At 44.0% G+C, this 20,134-nt stretch overlaps 2 protein-coding genes across 6 annotated transcripts; one reads left to right on the top strand and one right to left on the bottom strand.

The window, feature by feature from the left end:
• The first annotated feature begins 389 nt into the window (after positions 1 to 389).
• psmc3ip (PSMC3 interacting protein) lies at positions 390 to 10,525 on the top strand. Of its 2 annotated transcripts, none has more exons than XM_083567291.1 (8): positions 390 to 560; positions 892 to 992; positions 7,007 to 7,096; positions 7,237 to 7,348; positions 8,455 to 8,600; positions 8,720 to 8,773; positions 9,198 to 9,257; positions 9,768 to 10,525. In XM_083567291.1, exons 1-8 carry the CDS (start codon positions 539 to 541, stop codon positions 9,822 to 9,824), a joined length of 642 nt encoding a protein of 213 aa, XP_083423417.1. In that variant the 5' UTR covers positions 390 to 538; the 3' UTR covers positions 9,825 to 10,525. The 2 variants fall into 2 exon arrangements, with proteins under 2 accessions (XP_083423417.1, XP_083423418.1); XM_083567292.1 differs by having other exon boundaries at positions 9,772 to 10,525.
• Positions 9,945 to 19,823, bottom strand: mlx (MAX dimerization protein MLX). Of its 4 annotated transcripts, none has more exons than XM_083567284.1 (8): positions 19,591 to 19,823; positions 17,426 to 17,462; positions 16,903 to 16,992; positions 16,252 to 16,355; positions 16,052 to 16,154; positions 14,583 to 14,682; positions 12,449 to 12,650; positions 9,945 to 12,328 (listed from the first exon to the last, which is right to left on the bottom strand). In XM_083567284.1, exons 1-8 carry the CDS (start codon positions 19,630 to 19,632, stop codon positions 12,272 to 12,274), a joined length of 735 nt encoding a protein of 244 aa, XP_083423410.1. In that variant the 5' UTR covers positions 19,633 to 19,823; the 3' UTR covers positions 9,945 to 12,271. The 4 variants fall into 4 exon arrangements, with proteins under 4 accessions (XP_083423410.1, XP_083423411.1, XP_083423412.1 ...); XM_083567285.1 differs by having other exon boundaries at positions 17,426 to 17,459; positions 19,591 to 19,760; XM_083567286.1 differs by having other exon boundaries at positions 17,426 to 17,591; positions 19,591 to 19,701.
• Between the last annotated feature and the right edge of the window lie 311 nt (positions 19,824 to 20,134).

Below are 20,134 nucleotides of genomic sequence, written 5' to 3' on the forward strand. Positions count from 1 at the left end.
AGCTATTTATTTATAATGGCATTTGTACATTTTTTTATTTATTTGGGGATTTATTTATTTACACAAACATTTTTTTTAATGTGCATTTATTGTTTTATTTACAAAGATATTTATTTGGTAGTTTAGTCGTGAATTTATGAATTTATTTACGCACCTATTTACAAGAGCTTTTGTTTATTTATTTGCTCGTTTATTTATTGTACTTACTTGTAGTTATTTATTTGTTTGTGTATTTATTTAGTTAAGCATTAACCAATTTATTTATTTATACATTTGTACATGAATTGATTTGTTTGTGCATTTATTTGTTTGCGTGTTTATTAATTGATCGATTGCGCGTGCAATGTGGACAGTCACGTGCTCAGCGACAAGCACATTTTTTTTCTTCTCACAACTCGACGTCATTGACCGGAAGTGACGTGTCCAGCGCCTCGGAATCTCAGCGCGCGAAATTTCAGCGGAGCGAAAACAGAGCGCAGAGAGTTCGGATTTGCTTCTAGTCTACTGAGGAGAGAAAAAGAAGAAAAGCAAAAAAGAAATGAGTAAAAAAGACTCTGGAGGTGCGTGTCCGCGTCGTTTATCTGAGGTTTAATACAGAGCGGATTTATATTGTCATTTATTTATTGTAACTATCGCTAGCTAAATGCGCTACCGCTACCGGTTTTCTGCTACAAGTCCCGCCTCCTGTGTTACGATTGGCCAACGGTTTGTTGTCACGATTTTTATTGACGGTTGGTGGTGATTGATTGGAACACGAGCCAATCGGAGCGCAGCAAGCTGACTGAAAGAACGTCTCTGGAAAGGGGGCGGGGTTTGTTTAGAATCGGCATGTATAAGTATTATGCGTGTGAAATCGTATTGATTTCGTGTACATGATTATTTTTCTTCCAGCTATAGACCTCATCCTGTCTTATCTGAATGAGAAAAACAGACCGTACAGCGCTCAGGATGTGTTCGGTAACCTGCAGAAGCAACACGGACTCGGAAAAACGGTACGAGCAAAAAGTAACCGAGTCGCAGCCGAAATCCTCGATTCTGATTGGTCCGATGACTTTTTATTTTTATTTTATTTAAATAGCAGCTGTAACTCAAAAACACGCGAGTGAGTGTGATTGAGGGAGCAAGTGTGTGTGTGTGTGAGTGAGAGTGTGATTGAGGGAGCAAGTGTGTGAGTGTGTGAGAGTGTGATTGAGGGAGCAAGTGTGTGTGTGTGTGTGAGAGTGTGATTGAGGGAGCAAGTGTGTGTGTGTGTGAGTGAGAGTGTGATTGAGGGAGCAAGTGTGTGTGTGTGAGAGAGTGTGATTGAGGGAGCAAGTGTGTGTGTGTGTGTGTGAGAGTGTGATTGAGGGAGCAAGTGTGTGTGTGTGTGAGTGAGAGTGTGATTGAGGGAGCAAGTGTGTGTGTGTGAGAGAGTGTGATTGAGGGAGCAAGTGTGTGTGTGTGTGTGTGAGAGTGTGATTGAGGGAGCAAGTGTGTGTGTGTGTGAGAGTGTGATTGAGGGAGCAAGTGTGTGTGTGTGAGAGAGTGTGATTGAGGGAGCAAGTGTGTGTGTGTGTGAGAGAGTGTGATTGAGGGAGCAAGTGTGTGTGTGTGTGAGAGAGTGTGATTGAGGGAGCAAGTGTGTGTGTGTGTGTGTGTGAGAGTGTGATTGAGGGAGCAAGTGTGTGTGTGTGTGTGTGTGAGAGTGTGATTGAGGGAGCAAGTGTGTGTGTGTGTGAGAGTGTGATTGAGGGAGCAAGTGTGTGTGTGTGTGAGAGTGTGATTGAGGGAGCAAGTGTGTGTGTGTGTGAGAGTGTGATTGAGGGAGCAAGTGTGTGTGTGTGTGTGAGAGTGTGATTGAGGGAGCAAGTGTGTGTGTGTGTGTGAGAGTGTGATTGAGGGAGCAAGTGTGTGTGTGTGTGTGAGAGTGTGATTGAGGGAGCAAGTGTGTGTGTGTGTGTGAGAGTGTGATTGAGGGAGCAAGTGTGTGTGTGTGTGTGAGAGTGTGATTGAGGGAGCAAGTGTGTGTGTGTGTGTGAGAGTGTGATTGAGGGAGCAAGTGTGTGTGTGTGTGTGAGAGTGTGATTGAGGGAGCAAGTGTGTGTGTGTGTGAGAGTGTGATTGAGGGAGCAAGTGTGTGTGTGTGTGAGAGTGTGATTGAGGGAGCAAGTGTGTGTGTGTGTGTGTGAGAGTGTGATTGAGGGAGCAAGTGTGTGTGTGTGTGTGTGAGAGTGTGATTGAGGGAGCAAGTGTGTGTGTGTGTGTGAGAGTGTGATTGAGGGAGCAAGTGTGTGTGTGTGTGTGAGAGTGTGATTGAGGGAGCAAGTGTGTGTGTGTGTGTGAGAGTGTGATTGAGGGAGCAAGTGTGTGTGTGTGTGTGAGAGTGTGATTGAGGGAGCAAGTGTGTGTGTGTGTGTGTGTGAGAGTGTGATTGAGGGAGCAAGTGTGTGTGTGTGTGTGTGTGTGAGAGTGTGATTGAGGGAGCAAGTGTGTGTGTGTGTGTGAGAGTGTGATTGAGGGAGCAAGTGTGTGTGTGTGTGTGAGAGTGTGATTGCGGGAGCAAGTGTGTGTGTGTGTGTGAGAGTGTGATTGAGGGAGCAAGTGTGTGTGTGTGTGTGAGAGTGTGATTGAGGGAGCAAGTGTGTGTGTGTGTGTGAGAGTGTGATTGAGGGAGCAAGTGTGTGTGTGTGTGTGAGAGTGTGATTGAGGGAGCAAGTGTGTGTGTGTGTGTGAGAGTGTGATTGAGGGAGCAAGTGTGTGTGTGTGTGTGAGAGTGTGATTGAGGGAGCAAGTGTGTGTGTGTGTGTGAGAGTGTGATTGAGGGAGCAAGTGTGTGTGTGTGTGTGTGAGAGTGTGATTGAGGGAGCAAGTGTGTGTGTGTGTGTGAGAGTGTGATTGAGGGAGCAAGTGTGTGTGTGTGTGTGAGAGTGTGATTGAGGGAGCAAGTGTGTGTGTGTGTGTGAGAGTGTGATTGAGGGAGCAAGTGTGTGTGTGTGTGTGAGAGTGTGATTGAGGGAGCAAGTGTGTGTGTGTGTGTGAGAGTGTGATTGAGGGAGCAAGTGTGTGTGTGTGTGTGAGAGTGTGATTGAGGGAGCAAGTGTGTGTGTGTGTGTGAGAGTGTGATTGAGGGAGCAAGTGTGTGTGTGTGTGTGAGAGTGTGATTGAGGGAGCAAGTGTGTGTGTGTGTGTGTGAGAGTGTGATTGAGGGAGCAAGTGTGTGTGTGTGTGTGTGAGAGTGTGATTGAGGGAGCAAGTGTGTGTGTGTGTGTGAGAGTGTGATTGAGGGAGCAAGTGTGTGTGTGTGTGTGAGAGTGTGATTGAGGGAGCAAGTGTGTGTGTGTGTGTGAGAGTGTGATTGAGGGAGCAAGTGTGTGTGTGTGTGTGAGAGTGTGATTGAGGGAGCAAGTGTGTGTGTGTGTGTGAGAGTGTGATTGAGGGAGCAAGTGTGTGTGTGTGTGTGTGTGAGAGTGTGATTGAGGGAGCAAGTGTGTGTGTGTGTGTGTGTGTGAGAGTGTGATTGAGGGAGCAAGTGTGTGTGTGTGTGTGTGTGAGAGTGTGATTGAGGGAGCAAGTGTGTGTGTGTGTGTGTGTGTGAGTGTGATTGAGGGAGCAAGTGTGTGTGTGTGTGTGTGTGAGAGTGTGATTGAGGGAGCAAGTGTGTGTGTGTGTGTGTGTGAGAGTGTGATTGAGGGAGCAAGTGTGTGTGTGTGTGTGTGTGAGAGTGTGATTGAGGGAGCAAGTGTGTGTGTGTGTGTGTGTGAGAGTGTGATTGAGGGAGCAAGTGTGTGTGTGTGTGTGTGTGAGAGTGTGATTGAGGGAGCAAGTGTGTGTGTGTGTGTGTGTGTGTGAGAGTGTGATTGAGGGAGCAAGTGTGTGTGTGTGTGTGTGTGTGTGAGAGTGTGATTGAGGGAGCAAGTGTGTGTGTGTGTGTGTGTGAGAGTGTGATTGAGGGAGCAAGTGTGTGTGTGTGTGTGTGTGTGAGAGTGTGATTGAGGGAGCAAGTGTGTGTGTGTGTGTGTGAGAGTGTGATTGAGGGAGCAAGTGTGTGTGTGTGTGTGTGAGAGTGTGATTGAGGGAGCAAGTGTGTGTGTGTGTGTGTGAGAGTGTGATTGAGGGAGCAAGTGTGTGTGTGTGTGTGTGAGAGTGTGATTGAGGGAGCAAGTGTGTGTGTGTGTGTGTGAGAGAGTGTGATTGAGGGAGCAAGTGTGTGTGTGTGAGAGTGTGATTGAGGGAGCAAGTGTGTGTGTGTGTGTGTGTGAGAGTGTGATTGAGGGAGCAAGTGTGTGTGTGTGTGTGTGTGTGAGAGTGTGATTGAGGGAGCAAGTGTGTGTGTGTGTGTGTGTGAGAGTGTGATTGAGGGAGCAAGTGTGTGTGTGTGTGTGTGTGTGAGAGTGTGATTGAGGGAGCAAGTGTGTGTGTGTGTGTGTGTGTGAGAGTGTGATTGAGGGAGCAAGTGTGTGTGTGTGTGTGTGTGTGTGTGTGTGAGAGTGTGATTGAGGGAGCAAGTGTGTGTGTGTGTGTGTGTGTGTGTGAGAGTGTGATTGAGGGAGCAAGTGTGTGTGTGTGTGTGTGTGAGAGTGTGATTGAGGGAGCAAGTGTGTGTGTGTGTGTGTGTGAGAGTGTGATTGAGGGAGCAAGTGTGTGTGTGTGTGTGTGTGTGAGAGTGTGATTGAGGGAGCAAGTGTGTGTGTGTGTGTGTGTGTGAGAGTGTGATTGAGGGAGCAAGTGTGTGTGTGTGTGTGTGTGAGAGTGTGATTGAGGGAGCAAGTGTGTGTGTGTGTGTGTGTGAGAGTGTGATTGAGGGAGCAAGTGTGTGTGTGTGTGTGTGTGAGAGTGTGATTGAGGGAGCAAGTGTGTGTGTGTGTGTGTGTGAGAGTGTGATTGAGGGAGCAAGTGTGTGTGTGTGTGAGAGTGTGATTGAGGGAGCAAGTGTGTGTGTGTGTGTGTGTGAGAGTGTGATTGAGGGAGCAAGTGTGTGTGTGTGTGTGTGTGAGAGTGTGATTGAGGGAGCAAGTGTGTGTGTGTGTGTGTGTGAGAGTGTGATTGAGGGAGCAAGTGTGTGTGTGTGTGTGTGTGAGAGTGTGATTGAGGGAGCAAGTGTGTGTGTGTGTGTGTGTGAGAGTGTGATTGAGGGAGCAAGTGTGTGTGTGTGTGTGTGTGTGAGAGTGTGATTGAGGGAGCAAGTGTGTGTGTGTGTGTGAGAGTGTGATTGAGGGAGCAAGTGTGTGTGTGTGTGTGAGAGTGTGATTGAGGGAGCAAGTGTGTGTGTGTGTGTGTGAGAGTGTGATTGAGGGAGCAAGTGTGTGTGTGTGTGTGAGAGTGTGATTGAGGGAGCAAGTGTGTGTGTGTGTGTGTGAGAGTGTGATTGAGGGAGCAAGTGTGTGTGTGTGTGTGAGAGTGTGATTGAGGGAGCAAGTGTGTGTGTGTGTGTGAGAGTGTGATTGAGGGAGCAAGTGTGTGTGTGTGTGTGTGAGAGTGTGATTGAGGGAGCAAGTGTGTGTGTGTGTGTGTGAGAGTGTGATTGAGGGAGCAAGTGTGTGTGTGTGTGTGTGATTGAGGGAGCGTGTGTGTGTGTGTGTGTGTGTGTGTGTGTGTGTGTGTGTGTGTGTGTGAGAGAGTGTGATTGAGGGAGCAAGTGTGTGTGTGAGAGTGTGATTGAGGGAGCAAGTGTGTGTGTGTGAGAGAGTGATTGAGTGAGCAAGTGTGTGTGTGAGTGTGATTGAGGGAGCAAGTGTGTGTGTGTGAGAGTGTGATTGAGGGAGCAAGTGTGTGTGTGAGAGTGTGATTGAGGGAGCAAGTGTGTGTGTGAGAGTGTGATTGAGGGAGCAAGTGTGTGTGTGAGAGTGTGATTGAGGGAGCAAGTGTGTGTGTGAGAGTGTGATTGAGGGAGCAAGTGTGTGTGTGAGAGTGTGATTGAGGGAGCAAGTGTGTGTGTGTGAGAGAGTGGTTGAGTGAGCAGGTGTGAGTGTGATTGAGTGAGTAAATTTGTGTGTGAGCGATTTACTAAATATGACTGTGTGAGTGATTGTGAGTAAATGAGTGTTTGTGTGTGTGTGTGATTGTGAGTAAATGTGTGTGTAAGTAATTGTGAGAGTGATTGTGAGTAATTGTGTGTGTGTGTGTGTGTGAGAACTGGTTTTAATGTTTTTTTTTATATGGTAATTTTCGGGAGTGTATTTATTAATAATTTGAGGTTATTTCAGGCAGGAGTCTTCAGTCTGCACTTTTATTACATATGTATGTAAAGCAGGGCTGCAGCTATTTATTATTTTATTAATCGAGTATTCTAATGATTATTCCATCGACTAATCCAGTAATTGGATAAGAAGTACTGTTTTTTTATTTAAAGAGCAACACTAAAACAAAAAGAAAACCAAACAGGTCTCTTTAAAATGTACAAGTAAATTTTTCTTTAAATTTTTATTGCTGAAACTGCACACAAGAATATCTGTGAAAACTAAGCCCAGTTAGTGCATTTAATTATCATATTACATCAAAATATAAATATATACATTTTTGAAAATCATAAATAAAAATGCATATGTAATGTAAATGCTAATATCTTCCACAGTTTATGCGCAATATTTCAGCGTAAAAATATTGTCACAATTTGTGCATTAGCTTGTATAACTGTATCATAGTCTGAATTTGAACCAGACTTCAAAGGGGAAACTCGTCCTCATGTGGGTCATTGTTGAGGTGATGAGAGGTACTGTTCAGTGATCGACACGGTCATGAGCCATTGTTACAGACTGTTGATTTTAAGTACAATCCAAATCCATCCTTTCTTGAGATGCTCAGCTTGATGGATCTTTAGGCTTTGCATGTGGAAGCATCCTCAGCTGTGCAGAGTGTCTCCAATTGAAGAGAACTCCATCCAGAGGTTGGGCATCAGGATGGATCTGAAGAGAAGAATGGATTGGGGGCACTGGAAACTCAGGAGCATGTTTAAAAAGCGAGAGAGAAAGAGAGAAGAAGAGTAGAGTGGTGATTGGGAGAAAGGAATAAGGATTGTTATTGTGTGTAGGCAGTGGTGAAGGCCATGGAGCAGCTGGCACAAGATGGCCGGATCAGAGAGAAGGTCTACGGCAAGCAGAAGATCTACTTTGCAGATCAGGTGTGTGTGTGTGTGTGTGTGTGTGTGAATGTGTGAGTGTGAGAGAGAGAGAGAGAAATATGCTGATCTGGTTTGTTTGATAAACCCATCAGTGTAGAGTAAGTATCTTTTGTGCGTGTGTGTGTGTGGAATGTTCTCAGTCTCAGTTCTCAGATGTAGGTGACTTGGACCTAAAGCAGATGGACAGCCGCATTTCGGAGCTCAGCAGACAGGTGGAGACGGCGACGCAGAGCTGCAGGCAACTCGATACAGGTGCACGTCTTCTGTATATCACGTGTCCAGCGCGCCGTGCGAGTCAGTCATAGCGGAGAGACCGGATGCGAGAGATTCACTCTGGTGCAGTTCTTTTCATATCGTAAACACGGTGTTGACAAATTCTCCGTTCTGATTGGACTGAAGGTGTCGGTTTAATGCTCTCTGATTTGCAGGAGAAAGGACGGTGCGGCCGCAAGCCAAGTCATAAACGAGGCTGATGTGAGTCGCACGTCGATGCATAGCCAAAGACACGATACGTTAAAGATACACGTAAAGCAGCTCCTGATGCGATACGATAGACCGTGTTCTACTTAATTGTCTGTGATTTTTGAATATGTTGCTCTAGTTTGTATCATACTGTTTATTATTAGTGAAAAGGTTCCAGAGTGGAGATTTCTTCCTGAGAAGAGACTGGCAATGAAATTATCCCTTGACTTCCAGGTTAGGAGGCTGGATTGGATATTATGATTGGATGTTAAAATCATGGATGTTAGAATCCTGGATATTAGGACTGGAAGTTAGATTGGAGGTTATGATTGGATGTTAGAATTGTGGAGGTTGGAATCCTGGATGTTCGATTGGAAATCGGATGTAAGGCTTGGAGGTTAGATTGGATGTTGGAATCCTGGATGTTAGGATTGAAAGTTAGATTGGAGGTTAGGATTGCATGTTAGAATCGTGGAGGTTGGAATCTTGGATGTTCGAATAGAAATCGGAATCCTGGATGGTAGATTGGATGTTGGAATCGTGGATGTTAGGATTGGAGATTAATTAGATATTGGAATCCTGGATGGTAGATTGGATATTGGAATCCTGGATGGTAGATTGGATGTTGGAATCCTGGATGTTAGGATTGGAGATCAATTAGATATTGGAATCCTGGATGGTAGATTGGATGTTGGAATCCTGGATGGTAGGATTGGAGATTAATTAGATATTGGAATCCTGAATAGTAGATTGAATGTTGGAATCCTGGATGTTAAACTGTATAATTGTATTGAAGTGAATCACGGCGCTTTGATGGTTTAGTTCTTTTCTTTCCCCCCTCCATGACACGTTTTCACTCACTCCTAACCCTTGTCCTCGTGCTCCTGTGCACACAGAGCTGAAGGAGCTGAACAGCTCGCTGACCACAGTGGAGATGACCATGCAGATTAAGGAGCTGAGGGCTGAGTGTGAAGGCTACATCACTCGACTAAAAAAAATCAAAACGGCCACCAATCACGTCACGCCTGAGGAGAGAGAGAAGGTCGGAAACTTCTGCGTAATACTGTTACACGACCACGTCACTGATGGTGTGAATTCAGGGGGTATTTCATTGTAAATAAATTATTCGATCTCCGTTTTCTTTTGCACCTCTGCTGACAGGTGTACAAGGAGAGGATCCTCTACGTGAAAGAGTGGAAGAAACGCAAGAGACTGGTAAGCTTCTCGGAATGAAGTGATATTGACAATTAAGGATATTTCATTGTTTCTATAGTAACCGATCATGTTGTGATGTGAGGAGGTCTGGGGAGCAGTCATTTGTGGAAAATTCATCCCAAAAGTGTTTAATAAGGTGAAATTTCAGAGCTCTGTAGCATGATATCTTTTACTCCAACCCATGTAAAGCAGATCTTCATGGAGCTGGATTAGTACACCGGGGTTTCGTCTTGCTGGAACAGATTCGGGTCTCCTAGTTTAAGTGAATTTCACATGCTACAGCGTCCAAAGACGTCTGATTTTATGGGAACTGTTTGGGGAAGATCTACATGTAGCTGGAAAAATCAGGTGTCCCAATACTTTTGTTGATGCCCCCTGAAAGTTTTAGTTACTTGAATTTTTATTTGTTTTTTGGATTCTCCAGGCTGCTGATATGATGGGGGCCATTCTTGAGGGTTACCCGAAGAGCAAGAAGGAATTTCTGGTAAGATGTTGATATTCGTTCGTAAACTTTTGACACTTGTGTATCTGTATTTCATTTTTTACTGTATAAATGCAGTGCGGTAGACAAATCATGAGCCCAGGATAAGTGATTAATGTGATTTGATAAATGATTATAATAGTTGATGATGGTTTTTAAAATGGATACTGAATAAAAACCTCTAGTTTCCACTAGTTGTAAAAAATAATTCATAAGTTTACAGTCTTTAAGTTTGTTGCTTATAAGTGTATCCCTGATGAGTGAGCCACTGGTGACTGTGGCAAAGAAAAACTGTTTGAGATGGTATAAGGAAGAAACCTTGAGAGGAACCAGATTCAAAAGGAAACCTCATCCTCGTCTGGGTGGCTCCGAATGGCCATTCCCGTTTCCGTTATTGTTACGTTGAACTGTTCGGTCTTTGGTCACTTCGTCTCTGCAAGTGAACGTGACCTCATTTTGTACGTTGTAACGGTAACGTGATCTATCATTCTTGTGTCTGTGTGTTTTGATCAGGAAGAGGTAGGAGTCGAAACGGATGAGGACCATAAAGTGAAGATTCCTAACGTCTGACACCTACAGGAATCCCGAGACGGGAACGAGATCGGACGTTACCACGCCGGACGGAGAGAAGATATTTAAAAAGATATGGCACTATTATTTATAAAGAAAAAAACGGCACAGCACTGTAAATAATTTTCAACATTAAAACGTTTAATTTTTTCCCCCAGAATACAAAGAGCATTGGTACAAAAATATTCCGAGCGAGAATAATCTATGGTTGAGATCGTAAGCACAGAGCGAGTGCGTCGAGCTGCGATCCACAATATGGCTAAAGACAGAGTCCCTTTTCTCCCAGCACTGATTTTAAAACATGAGTCCTGAATGTACGGAGTAATTTTATTTTATTTTTTCCTGAGAACGTTTCCTCATTTTATTTTCAGCTTTTTATTCAGATACAGCATTCGGTGTTGAGTCCGGACTGGGCTTGTGTGCAAAAAAAAAAAAAATCTTTGTACTTGAAACACACATTTTCAGCCTAAAACTCGGATCTAGGAAAAAAAAAAAAAAAAACAACCCGATACATATGCAAATTAGACACCCCCCCAAGATTGCAATCCCACCCCTACTGCTAGTCAAATTGTCCTGTGTAACTTGATTTGCATACTAAAACCTGATTGGCTTGTATTGTACCATTCCACAACCCTTCCTTTTTATTTATTTTTTCCAAAATTCTTTTTCTAGCTCTTGACATTGGATTAGCAAAACTTTTTTTGATGACTAAACAAAACAAAAAAATTGAGTGGTTTTGTTTCTTTTTTTTCTCTCTCTAGTAGATGTAATGGTATAATCAAGGCACCTGAAGTAGTAATCAATATGCTTGGGGTTTTTTTTTCTCACAGTTCAGTCACGGTGCGTTTTTATTTTTAACAACAAAAATCTGGGATTAGCACGATTTTGCGCTTGGCTACGTTTTTAAAAACTTTTTAAAAAAGAAAGTTGTGCTTTGGGATCTGGCTACGAGGTAACGGACAAAAAACAAACAAACACGCAAACGATCCGCTCGACGTAGGTCACATTCTCGAGATCAAACCCGTAAACTGGTCTGAGTAAAAAAGAGAATCCGATTCAGAGGTAAGCGAGAGAGCGAACGCACACACACACTTTACATGCATAATAAACACTGACGTTATTGCATTGGTTTATAGATCTGCTGATAAACAGCACGAGGACCTGGGGTGTGTTGGGCTAGAACTACTGAGTCGCGTGGCGTGGGCATGATCAGCACTTCCTCGTTCCGTCCTGCATGTCGAGATCGACACAGCTAAAATATGCTAATGCTGTTTAAACAGCACTGCTCTTATATACACACACACTGCATTTAGTGAGATTTGGCTGTGAATTTATTCAATTTCTCAGCAACTTAAAGAACTGTTTCTTCTGAAGGAATTTCTGGGTTGTAGATCTTTTTTTTTTAGTTCCTCTTTCAGAGTCCACTTTGGGTGGCGTTCACTATCACTAGGCATAACAAAAAGCACATTGTTTTCAAAACTGCGTTTCACTTTCATGTAATAACTAAGGCTTGGTGCTGTTAGGTCAAAAGTTTGGTTTAATAAACCAGAAGCATCACAGGAATATTTTATACGTTCGCTAGGGTTAGGACTGTTCGCTAGGGTTAGGACACCACTTAGGACTGTTCCAGAGATTTCACATTTTTTACGGCCCCAAGGCTCACATCTGGGGCCCTTTCAGAGATCCCACTATTAAGAGACCTGGAGCTCACATCTGGGACTGTTCCAGAGATCCATTTTAGAAGGGTACAGTGCTACCGTTTGGAGCTGTTCCAGTGAGCCCTTTTGTTAGGGTTCTGGTGCTACCATTTGGAACTGTTCCAGAGATCCCTTTAACCACGGTTCTGGAACTTACATTCATAATGCTTGTATGTGTCCCAGATGTGCGATTAGATCGGTATCACCCCGAGATGTCATCATCTGGAGGATATGGTGATACGGGGTTAATCAGCATAGTTCTACAACACTGTCAGACAAATAAGAGGTAAGACTTGTATGCTTTCTAGGTCAGTAGTGGGCCAGTGAGCCTTAAGTACTGAGTTCTGAGCATAGAGTGGGTTGTGCTTTAGTAATACCAGGATTTGGATGTGATTGAACCTTAAGCCTAAACCTGGAACACACCCCAGGCCATGCACTTGTATTTTTGTCGCACAAAGTAACCTTTAATAAGAAACAAGCTTATTAAACTCTATATTGTCTGTATTTCAAGAATTATATTCCGAACCCCTTTGACTTATCTCTTGAGCGAACACTTAACCACTCACACTGACGATAACCAAGCGGCTCACGGTGCATTACGTGTTGCATTGCGTGACAGGCACTTGTGGCCCTGTAATAATAATAACAACAATAATAATAATCTGTGCCTTTGGTTGAGTTGGTAAAAGTACAGCAACCTGAAGTCTTGATGAACTCCACATCCTGAGTGTGAGAGATCTGTCCAGCCCGTTAATAAAGCTGTCCATTCAGCTGCCTCAGGACACCCACCACAAACTCCCTCAGCGTCTGGGGAACACACAGATACGGTGAAGAATCAGCCTTCATCTACTACTACACCCTGTAGAAGGTGTGTGTGTATGTGGTGAAAGACAATATTGTGATGGTGTGCATGTCAGGGTGTGTAACCTGCGGTTTGCAGTGTTCCTCGATCCAGCTGAAAACGCAGGCCGAGAGCTCCTGGAAGCTGCTGACGGACACTGAGGTGATGAACGACTGGAATAGGGAATCCATGATGCTCTGAAACACGCTGAACTTCACCTGATCGGAAACCTGCTCGCTGCCCTGCTGAGGGTTGTTCTGGTGAGCCTTCACGATCTGCTCGTAGTTCCTTTTAAGACACACACACAAAAACAGGTCACGGACTCTCACGTGAGCATTTGGTGTGTGTGTGTATATATATATATATAAATAAATAAAAGTAATAAACAGCTGGAAAATAGCACGTAAAAATGGGTTCTTTTAGAACTCGGTTTGATTAAGCTGCTGCTTTTGTCATTCTGATGCGTGCTGAAATGATGAAAGTCTCGTGTCTGACTGCTGCTGCTAAAGTAGGTCTCGGGCTGGATCTCATTCTCATCTTGCGGGTTTAGTCTTCAATGATTGTAGCGTTATCAGATCGTGTAACCCGAATTGTAAGATTTTTGGTCTTGGGAGACTCGGACGTGATCACCAATGACCAAAAACCGGCAAAGTTCTGCCCAAAAAGAACGCTCACCGATCTAAAGACTGCTACAAACAAATTATCATCGGCGCTCGCAAAATGGAATTGTGGCAGTAAAGAGAAAGCTTCATGTCAACAACGAAGAGCGTCCAGATTTATTCAGCAATAGCGGGGATTCGTCTTAAGGAGCGTATCGAAAGAACGAAATGAAATAATGATTTAAAAAAAAGACGTTCTTTTCGATAAATGAGATTCAAAGAACAGGGTCACTAATCAGCATTTAACGACGTACAACTGTAAATGATCCCCGAGTTACGATTGTCCGTTTTTACGATGACGAAAGCGATACGGCTAAATTGAAAAAATATTTTATGTGGCAGAGTAATGCTCCGCCCTCCACTCGCAAACCGAGTGAATCAGTGTGAAGTTCAGGTTAAGAGACGGCGTTTTAAATCCGGTCTCACCAAAACGTCACCGAAAATCACACCTGCCGCTTAAGTATTCAGCAAACTAAACCCTAGTAGTGCACCTAATAGGATCCTTTCATTACAGAACATTTCACCCTCCTGCTGTCTGGTAAAAAAAATAATGGTCTTTTAACTTTTGCCATCCCGTGGTCCCCTGGTGGTCTAGTGGTTAAGATGCAGCGCTCTCACCGCTGCGACCCGGGTTCGATTCCCGGTCAGGGAACCATCCCCAGCCACTCTTAGTGCCGGTCCCAAGCCCGGATAAATTGGGGAGGGTTGCGTTAGGAAGGGCATCCAGCGTAAAACATGTGCCAAATCAAATGTGCGGAGGATCCGCTGTGGTGACCCCTAACGGGAGAAGCCGAAAGAAAGTTTAGGTCCCCTGGTGGTCTAGTGGTTAAGATGCAGCGCTCCCACCGCTGCGACCCGGGTTCGATTCCCGGTCAGGGAACCATCCCCAGCCACTCTTAGTGCCGGTCCCAAGCCCGGATAAATTGGGGAGGGTTGCGTTAGGAAGGGCATCCAGCGTAAAACATGTGCCAAATCAAACGTGCGGAGGATCCGCTGTGGCGACCCCTAACGGGAGAAGCCGAAAAGAAAGTTAACTTTTGCTATCCCAGAGATGTTGGAAGCTGGGGCCAGAGCCCAACTCTGGAGCAACCCACTGAAGCCCAGAGGGTTAAGGGCCTTGCTTAAGGGCCCTAAGAGTGACAGATAGGTGATAACGGGGCTTAAAACCCAGACTTTTCGATAAATAACCCAGAACCTTAACCACTGAACTACCACTTCCTCTAAAAAAAAAAAAAAAAAAAAGAAGGGGGAAAGGTCAGGTCCTCACAAACCAGTTTTTCAGAGACCTACACACAGATCATGAACACGTTCTCTAGCTATAATGCTCACATATACACTATTAATTTTATTGCTTTTGTCGTTGAACAGCATCGTGGAAAACTTCTGTGCACTTTATACAGTCCTGACTACAGTCTGCTCATGTCTTAGCTGTGTTGTATCATATCTATCTTGAACCACTGGAGGAACGATGTTTCGTTTTTACCGAGGACTCTACCAGCGGTATATGGTTGAAAAGGCAATAAAAAAAAGGCTAATTATTATTATTTTTTCAAACCCTTACGTTTTCATAATCTTCAGCGCCATCACTTCCTTCCTCAGCATGGACACTTCCTCTTCTTGCTTCTTCTTCTCTTTATGAAGAAACTGAATGTAGTCTATGGCTGCGCAAACACAAAAAAAAATTGTGAACGAATTAAAAAAAGGATTCACACTTAAAACAAAAAAAAAAGTCCATTTCTATGTCCTCATGTGTGTCAAGTTTGATGCGAGTGTGAGGAGCTAAACTTGGTATCGTTTCCATTGAAACAAGTGTGTAAATCTGGCCAATACTCTTATTAGTCTATTAACAGATTACAGATGGACCCCGAGTTACGATTTTTCTATCTTATGATGACGATACGGAAAAAATTTAAAATATTTAAAGTTTCACACAACGGGGAAAAGTAGCAACGTGTGCTCCTTCTTCCACTTGCGAACGCCTGCTGCCACGTAAGAGGTGGTGTAAAAAAGTCTCGACTAGTTTTTCGAGACCCACAAACAGATGGCAGCACAAGGCTGGACGCACAGTCACAGGGAGCACCGACATTCAAAAGTCAGTGTGCCACAAGACATCGGCCTGTGTACATGGGGAGCAGGGAAGCTGGCGCTGTTCTGCCATGTGCGAACCCCATCACCGAGCTCTCTTCACACGTGAAACGACATGATCTCATTTCCGCACCCAAAAGTGGGAGCGTTGTATTGCTGTTGTAAGGGGACTACTTTGAAGGTGGCAGTGTTTAAATTAATAAAGTACTTTCTTATAAACAGAGCTAGTCTCGAAACTACCCCATCTTTAAGACTCCTGAGTAGGCTCGGCCATGTCTCGACTTACGATTCAAGAGGACATCGGATGGGATCATCGAAACGCATCTCCATCGTAACTCAGGGACTACCTGTATTTGGTTTTTCCCTAAAAATTCTATGATTATCCTGATGTCTGTAAATCTTCTCCCATCCAGGTGCGGTTATCTATGAGTTAGTAACATCAGGATAAATGGATGTTGAGGACTTCTATCTGGTTAGATTGAAACGTTTAACTTCTCATTCGAGCAGCTTCTTTAGTCTGAGGTCTGATATCCAGAAACGTGTATAATCCAGGGGCAAAGATCCTCGAGAGCCCATTAAAGGATCAAGGAGGAGGTGAGAGCGTGTCCTATTTTTCATACTGCTCTTTCATCCATCCCCAAGGAGATCAGGACCACTTCATGGGTCTACCAGTAAAGCCACAGCTAATCCACACCATCCACTCTTACATTTGCTGATCGTTACCCCTCTAATACTTCTATACACTCTTCCCTCATTCTCTTTCTCTGGGGTCTTCACTCCTAACATCTCCTTGTTCCTCTTAACAAGCCTCTCCATGGATGGGGAGGATTCTTGACCCTGGGTCATACAAATTTGTGGTATCCCTCAGACTGAAGAAGCTACTTGGATGAGTGTTTACGTTTCCTTTTATTCCGATCGATCCAACCGGTCGTTCGACACTCGTACTTTTCTGCAGCACCGTGGCTTTGCTGATTTTCTGCGCGGCCATGGCGAATTCGGACTGCTGCTGGCAGGTGGGTACGATGGACTGCAGGTCGTCGTAGCCTTTCTGTAGACGTGAAGCGAAAATGTACGTTAGTAAGAAGGAAATCGGAAAAACGATCAACATTATGCAGTCAGGCGCGTTCCATATTTTCTGTCCTTGCCTTAATGGCGTCTCGTCGTTTCTGCTCGGCCTGCGTGTGCGCTTGTCTTCTGCGGTCTTTATACGAGTCCTTGGTGTCGTGTTTGTAGTCGCTGTCTTCATCATCTGAGACACATGTGAACAGTTAAACAAATACACACTTGTGTTCAAAATTTTTACATTTTCAAATGTATAAAATTTATTATTTTAAAGAAAGTGAAGAAAAATTAATATTAGGCCCACAAAATAATGCGCCATTTCTCTTTAGACCAGTGTTCTTTGGCAGACTGTAACGTCTTCAGCACGTGTCGGGTTTTTTTCAACAGTGGGACCTGTGAGAGAATCGGCCTTGTGAATAACTGGGATTCACCCACTGCCAGGTATAGAGACCACATCTATCAAGCACATAGGCCACACCTCCTTTATGCTAATTGTTAAACACCTTCTTAAGCTCCCATCGTCCCATTTAGCAAAAGTGGCATTAGTTTGTGTTGTGTAATGAATTGTTTCTACAGTAGTTGATTACAGCATCATCAGCATCATCGTGGAACCTCGCCAATAATGCGCATTGAACAAACACTCGATTATGAAAGTACACTCTGAATATCATTCGTCCTCAGACTCAATTTTATCGGCCTGAATAATAACCTGAGATTAGGAGTGTGACAGTTACCTGTGTTTGGTACCGAGGAGGCGCTAGTGGACCCGATACTGTTGGCTCTGGAGACCACCGATCCTTTCCGGGCACTTTCTGCGAAGAAATCTGTCACAGAGAGCCCTTAAAAGTCAGAAACTTTCTTTATATAATATCAAGACTGACACAATGACAGACAGACAAGCTGAAACATTGAGAGACAGTCAGACACACTGAGAGACAGACACTTTGAGAGACAGACAGACACTTTGAGAGACAGACAGACAAGCTGAGAGACAGACAGACACTTTGAGAGACAGACAGACAAGCTGAAACATTGAGAGACAGACACGCTGAGAGACAGACAAGCTGAAAGACAGACAGACACACAGACAGACACGCTGAAACATTGAGAGACAGACATGCCGAGAGACAGACAGACACGCTGAGAGACAGACGGACACACAGACAGACAAGACATTGATACAGACAGACACATTGGCAGACAGACACACATTAAAAGACCACTGTCGACAAAACTACTGAACCAAAAAGTACTTACTGTGGTCAAAACTGTCGCTGAAAGCGCCGTCTGTCTGCTGATCCATGGCGGAGTAAAGCGCAGCGGGGACAAAGCAAAAACTCTGGTCAGCTCAAATAAAAATCACAATGCAATACAGGAAGGACAGAGACGTATGCAGGTACTTCCTCCTTTTATTCCTCTGCATCTAGGACACAAACACCCCCTACTGAGACGTGTCCCAAAAAAAGCTAACCATCAGCGCCTTTATTGTGAAATATTGTATTGTACAAACAAATGCGTAGATGATTTAAATATACACACTGGACAGTTTACACAAGAACATTCAGGACAGACGGGTACAGTGAGAGACGGATCCAGACAGCAGGATGAATACGTAGATACACTTATGACGATACTAGCTATCAGCAGGACACTAAGGACAGGTCAGCTCTATTTGTATATACAATACAAAAAAGAAAGTGGACACATTAACAGACAGACAGGCAGATAAATATACAGCCAATTGAACACGTTGAAATTTGAAGAGAAATAATGGACATGTTACCACTCAGACAGGTGGCATGTAAACAGACAGATGGTCAGTGCATGTTGACAAACAGACCGATGAATAGACAAACAGTCGAGACAAAAACAGGCAGATAAAGAACTACACAAATTGGCAGGCAGACGGACACAAAAGATAGACAAAGAGACAGACAAACACATGGATAGAGAGTCTGACATATTGGAAGGCAGAGACATTTTGAGAGACAGATTGAAAGACATAGACACATTGAGAGACAGACACATTAAGAGCAAGATAAACAGACTGACAAATAAAGAAACAGGCAGGCAGACAGATACACTTAGGGCAAGACAGACGGACCAACAGACTAAAATCAGACAAGCACACAGAGACAGACACATTGAAACAGACAGACACACTGAAACATTGAAAGACAGACTGACACACACGCTGAGACAGACAAGACATTGAAACAGACAGACACATTGGGATACAGACACGCTGAGAGACAGACAGACATAGAGACAGACAGGCACTGTGAGACAGACAAGACATTAATACAGACAGACACACATTAAAAGGCCATCGTCATTTTGGAAGACAGGGAGACAGATTAAAGGACAGACAGACACATGAAGAGACAGACACATTAAGAGCAAGATAAACAGGCTGACAAATACACGTTGAGAGACAGGCAAGCTGAAACATTGAGAGACAGACAGACACGTTGAGAGACAGACAGACACACAGAGACAGACAAGACATTGATACAGACACATTTAAAGACAGACAGACACGCTAAAGGACAGACAGACACGTTGAGAGACAGACAGACATGCTGAGAGACAGACAGACACGGGGACAGGCACATTGAGAGACAGACAGACATAGAGACAGACAGGCACTGTGAGACAGACAAGACATTAATACAGACAGACACACATTAAAAGGCCATCGTCATTTTGGAAGACGGAGACAGATTAAAGGACAGACAGACACGTGAAGAGACAGACACATTAAGAGCAAGATAAACAGGCTGACAAATACACGTTGAGAGACAGGCAAGCTGAAACATTGAGAGACAGACAGACACGTTGAGAGACAGACAGACACACAGAGACAGACAAGACATTGATACAGACAGATTAAAAGACAGACAGACACGCCAAAGGACAGACAGACACGTTGAGAGACAGACAGACACTGGGACAGGCACATTGAGAGACAGACAGCTAGATAAGAGACAGAGAGACAGACAGGCAGACAGACAGACAGACAGAATTAATCTGTATAGAAACTGGACCTGTGTAGCACAGAGATATAAAGGAGTATAACTGTATGATGTGTTTTCTGTCTCTCTCTGTCTCTGTCTCTGTCTCTCCCCACACACTGAACACTGTGCACAGAGGGAATTCGGCTTTATATTATTTATATTTCTATAAACACTTTCTATAATCAGGTAAAAGTCTGAACACTGCAACATGAGAAGCTTTAGCATGCTCGCGCTTTAGCCAAACAGCTAATTTCACACCTCAGTTCACTAAAAACGGCACTGAGGTTCAGAAGCACCGGCTTTCGCTGCGTTTTTATTATAAATACACGCGAAAAAGAAGCCATTCGGCAGATTTATTTCACTACAGATCAGTGATTCGGTGAGAAATGTTCTCTTTCTGCCTACTTTCTGCCACGGCTCCTCCGGCGAAGCGCTCTGCTCCGTCATCTTGAAGTAAACATGGGCTGTGTGCCAAACCGCGCTCTATCGGGTACAAAGTGCACTACGTAGTGCGCGTGCGTCTGCAGCGCTACCACTTAAAATAGCACGCGTGTATAAGTAGTACGTGGTTATTTGGGATGCACCCATACTACTAGCGCCACTAAAGAACAAAGTGGGGGAATCACAAGATCGGCGATCTGACAACGCGCGCCCTCTACCGGTCACAATTTATTAGATTAGGGTAGTGGGAAAACCGGGGTTGCCAGATTGTTTGATTATAATCATGTACATTTTTCCAGCAGACTTTTGTGTTCTGTTTGTGTTTGTTAAAAACAAACAAACAAGCAAACAAATACACTATATCTGATTGCCGAATTTAGTGCTTTATTTTGCATATTATGCACATTTGAATCACACCTTACTCTCACCTCAGGAAATCCTGTCGATCTTACAAAAACAACAACAACAAAAAAATAAATAAATATAATTATATATATATTTTTTCTTT

This window comes from Silurus aristotelis (assembly GCF_946808225.1).
Source record: "Silurus aristotelis genome assembly, chromosome: 17".
Taxonomy (NCBI): domain Eukaryota; kingdom Metazoa; phylum Chordata; class Actinopteri; order Siluriformes; family Siluridae; genus Silurus; species Silurus aristotelis.

Coding starts and splice junctions, on each gene's coding strand:
- psmc3ip (XM_083567291.1), top strand. CDS start 539: ATGAGTAAAAAAGACTCTGGAG. Junction 993..7,006: donor AACACGGACTCGGAAAAACG/GTACGAGCAAAA, acceptor TATTGTGTGTAG/GCAGTGGTGAAGGCCATGGA. Junction 8,601..8,719: donor CGCCTGAGGAGAGAGAGAAG/GTCGGAAACTTC, acceptor CTCTGCTGACAG/GTGTACAAGGAGAGGATCCT.
- mlx (XM_083567284.1), bottom strand. CDS start 19,632: ATGACGGAGCAGAGCGCTTCGCCGGAGGAGCCGTGGCAGAAA. Junction 17,463..19,590: donor CGGAGGAGCCGTGGCAGAAA/GTAGGCAGAAAG, acceptor GCCATGGATCAG/CAGACAGACGGCGCTTTCAG. Junction 12,329..12,448: donor AGGAACACTGCAAACCGCAG/GTTACACACCCT, acceptor TGTGTTCCCCAG/ACGCTGAGGGAGTTTGTGGT.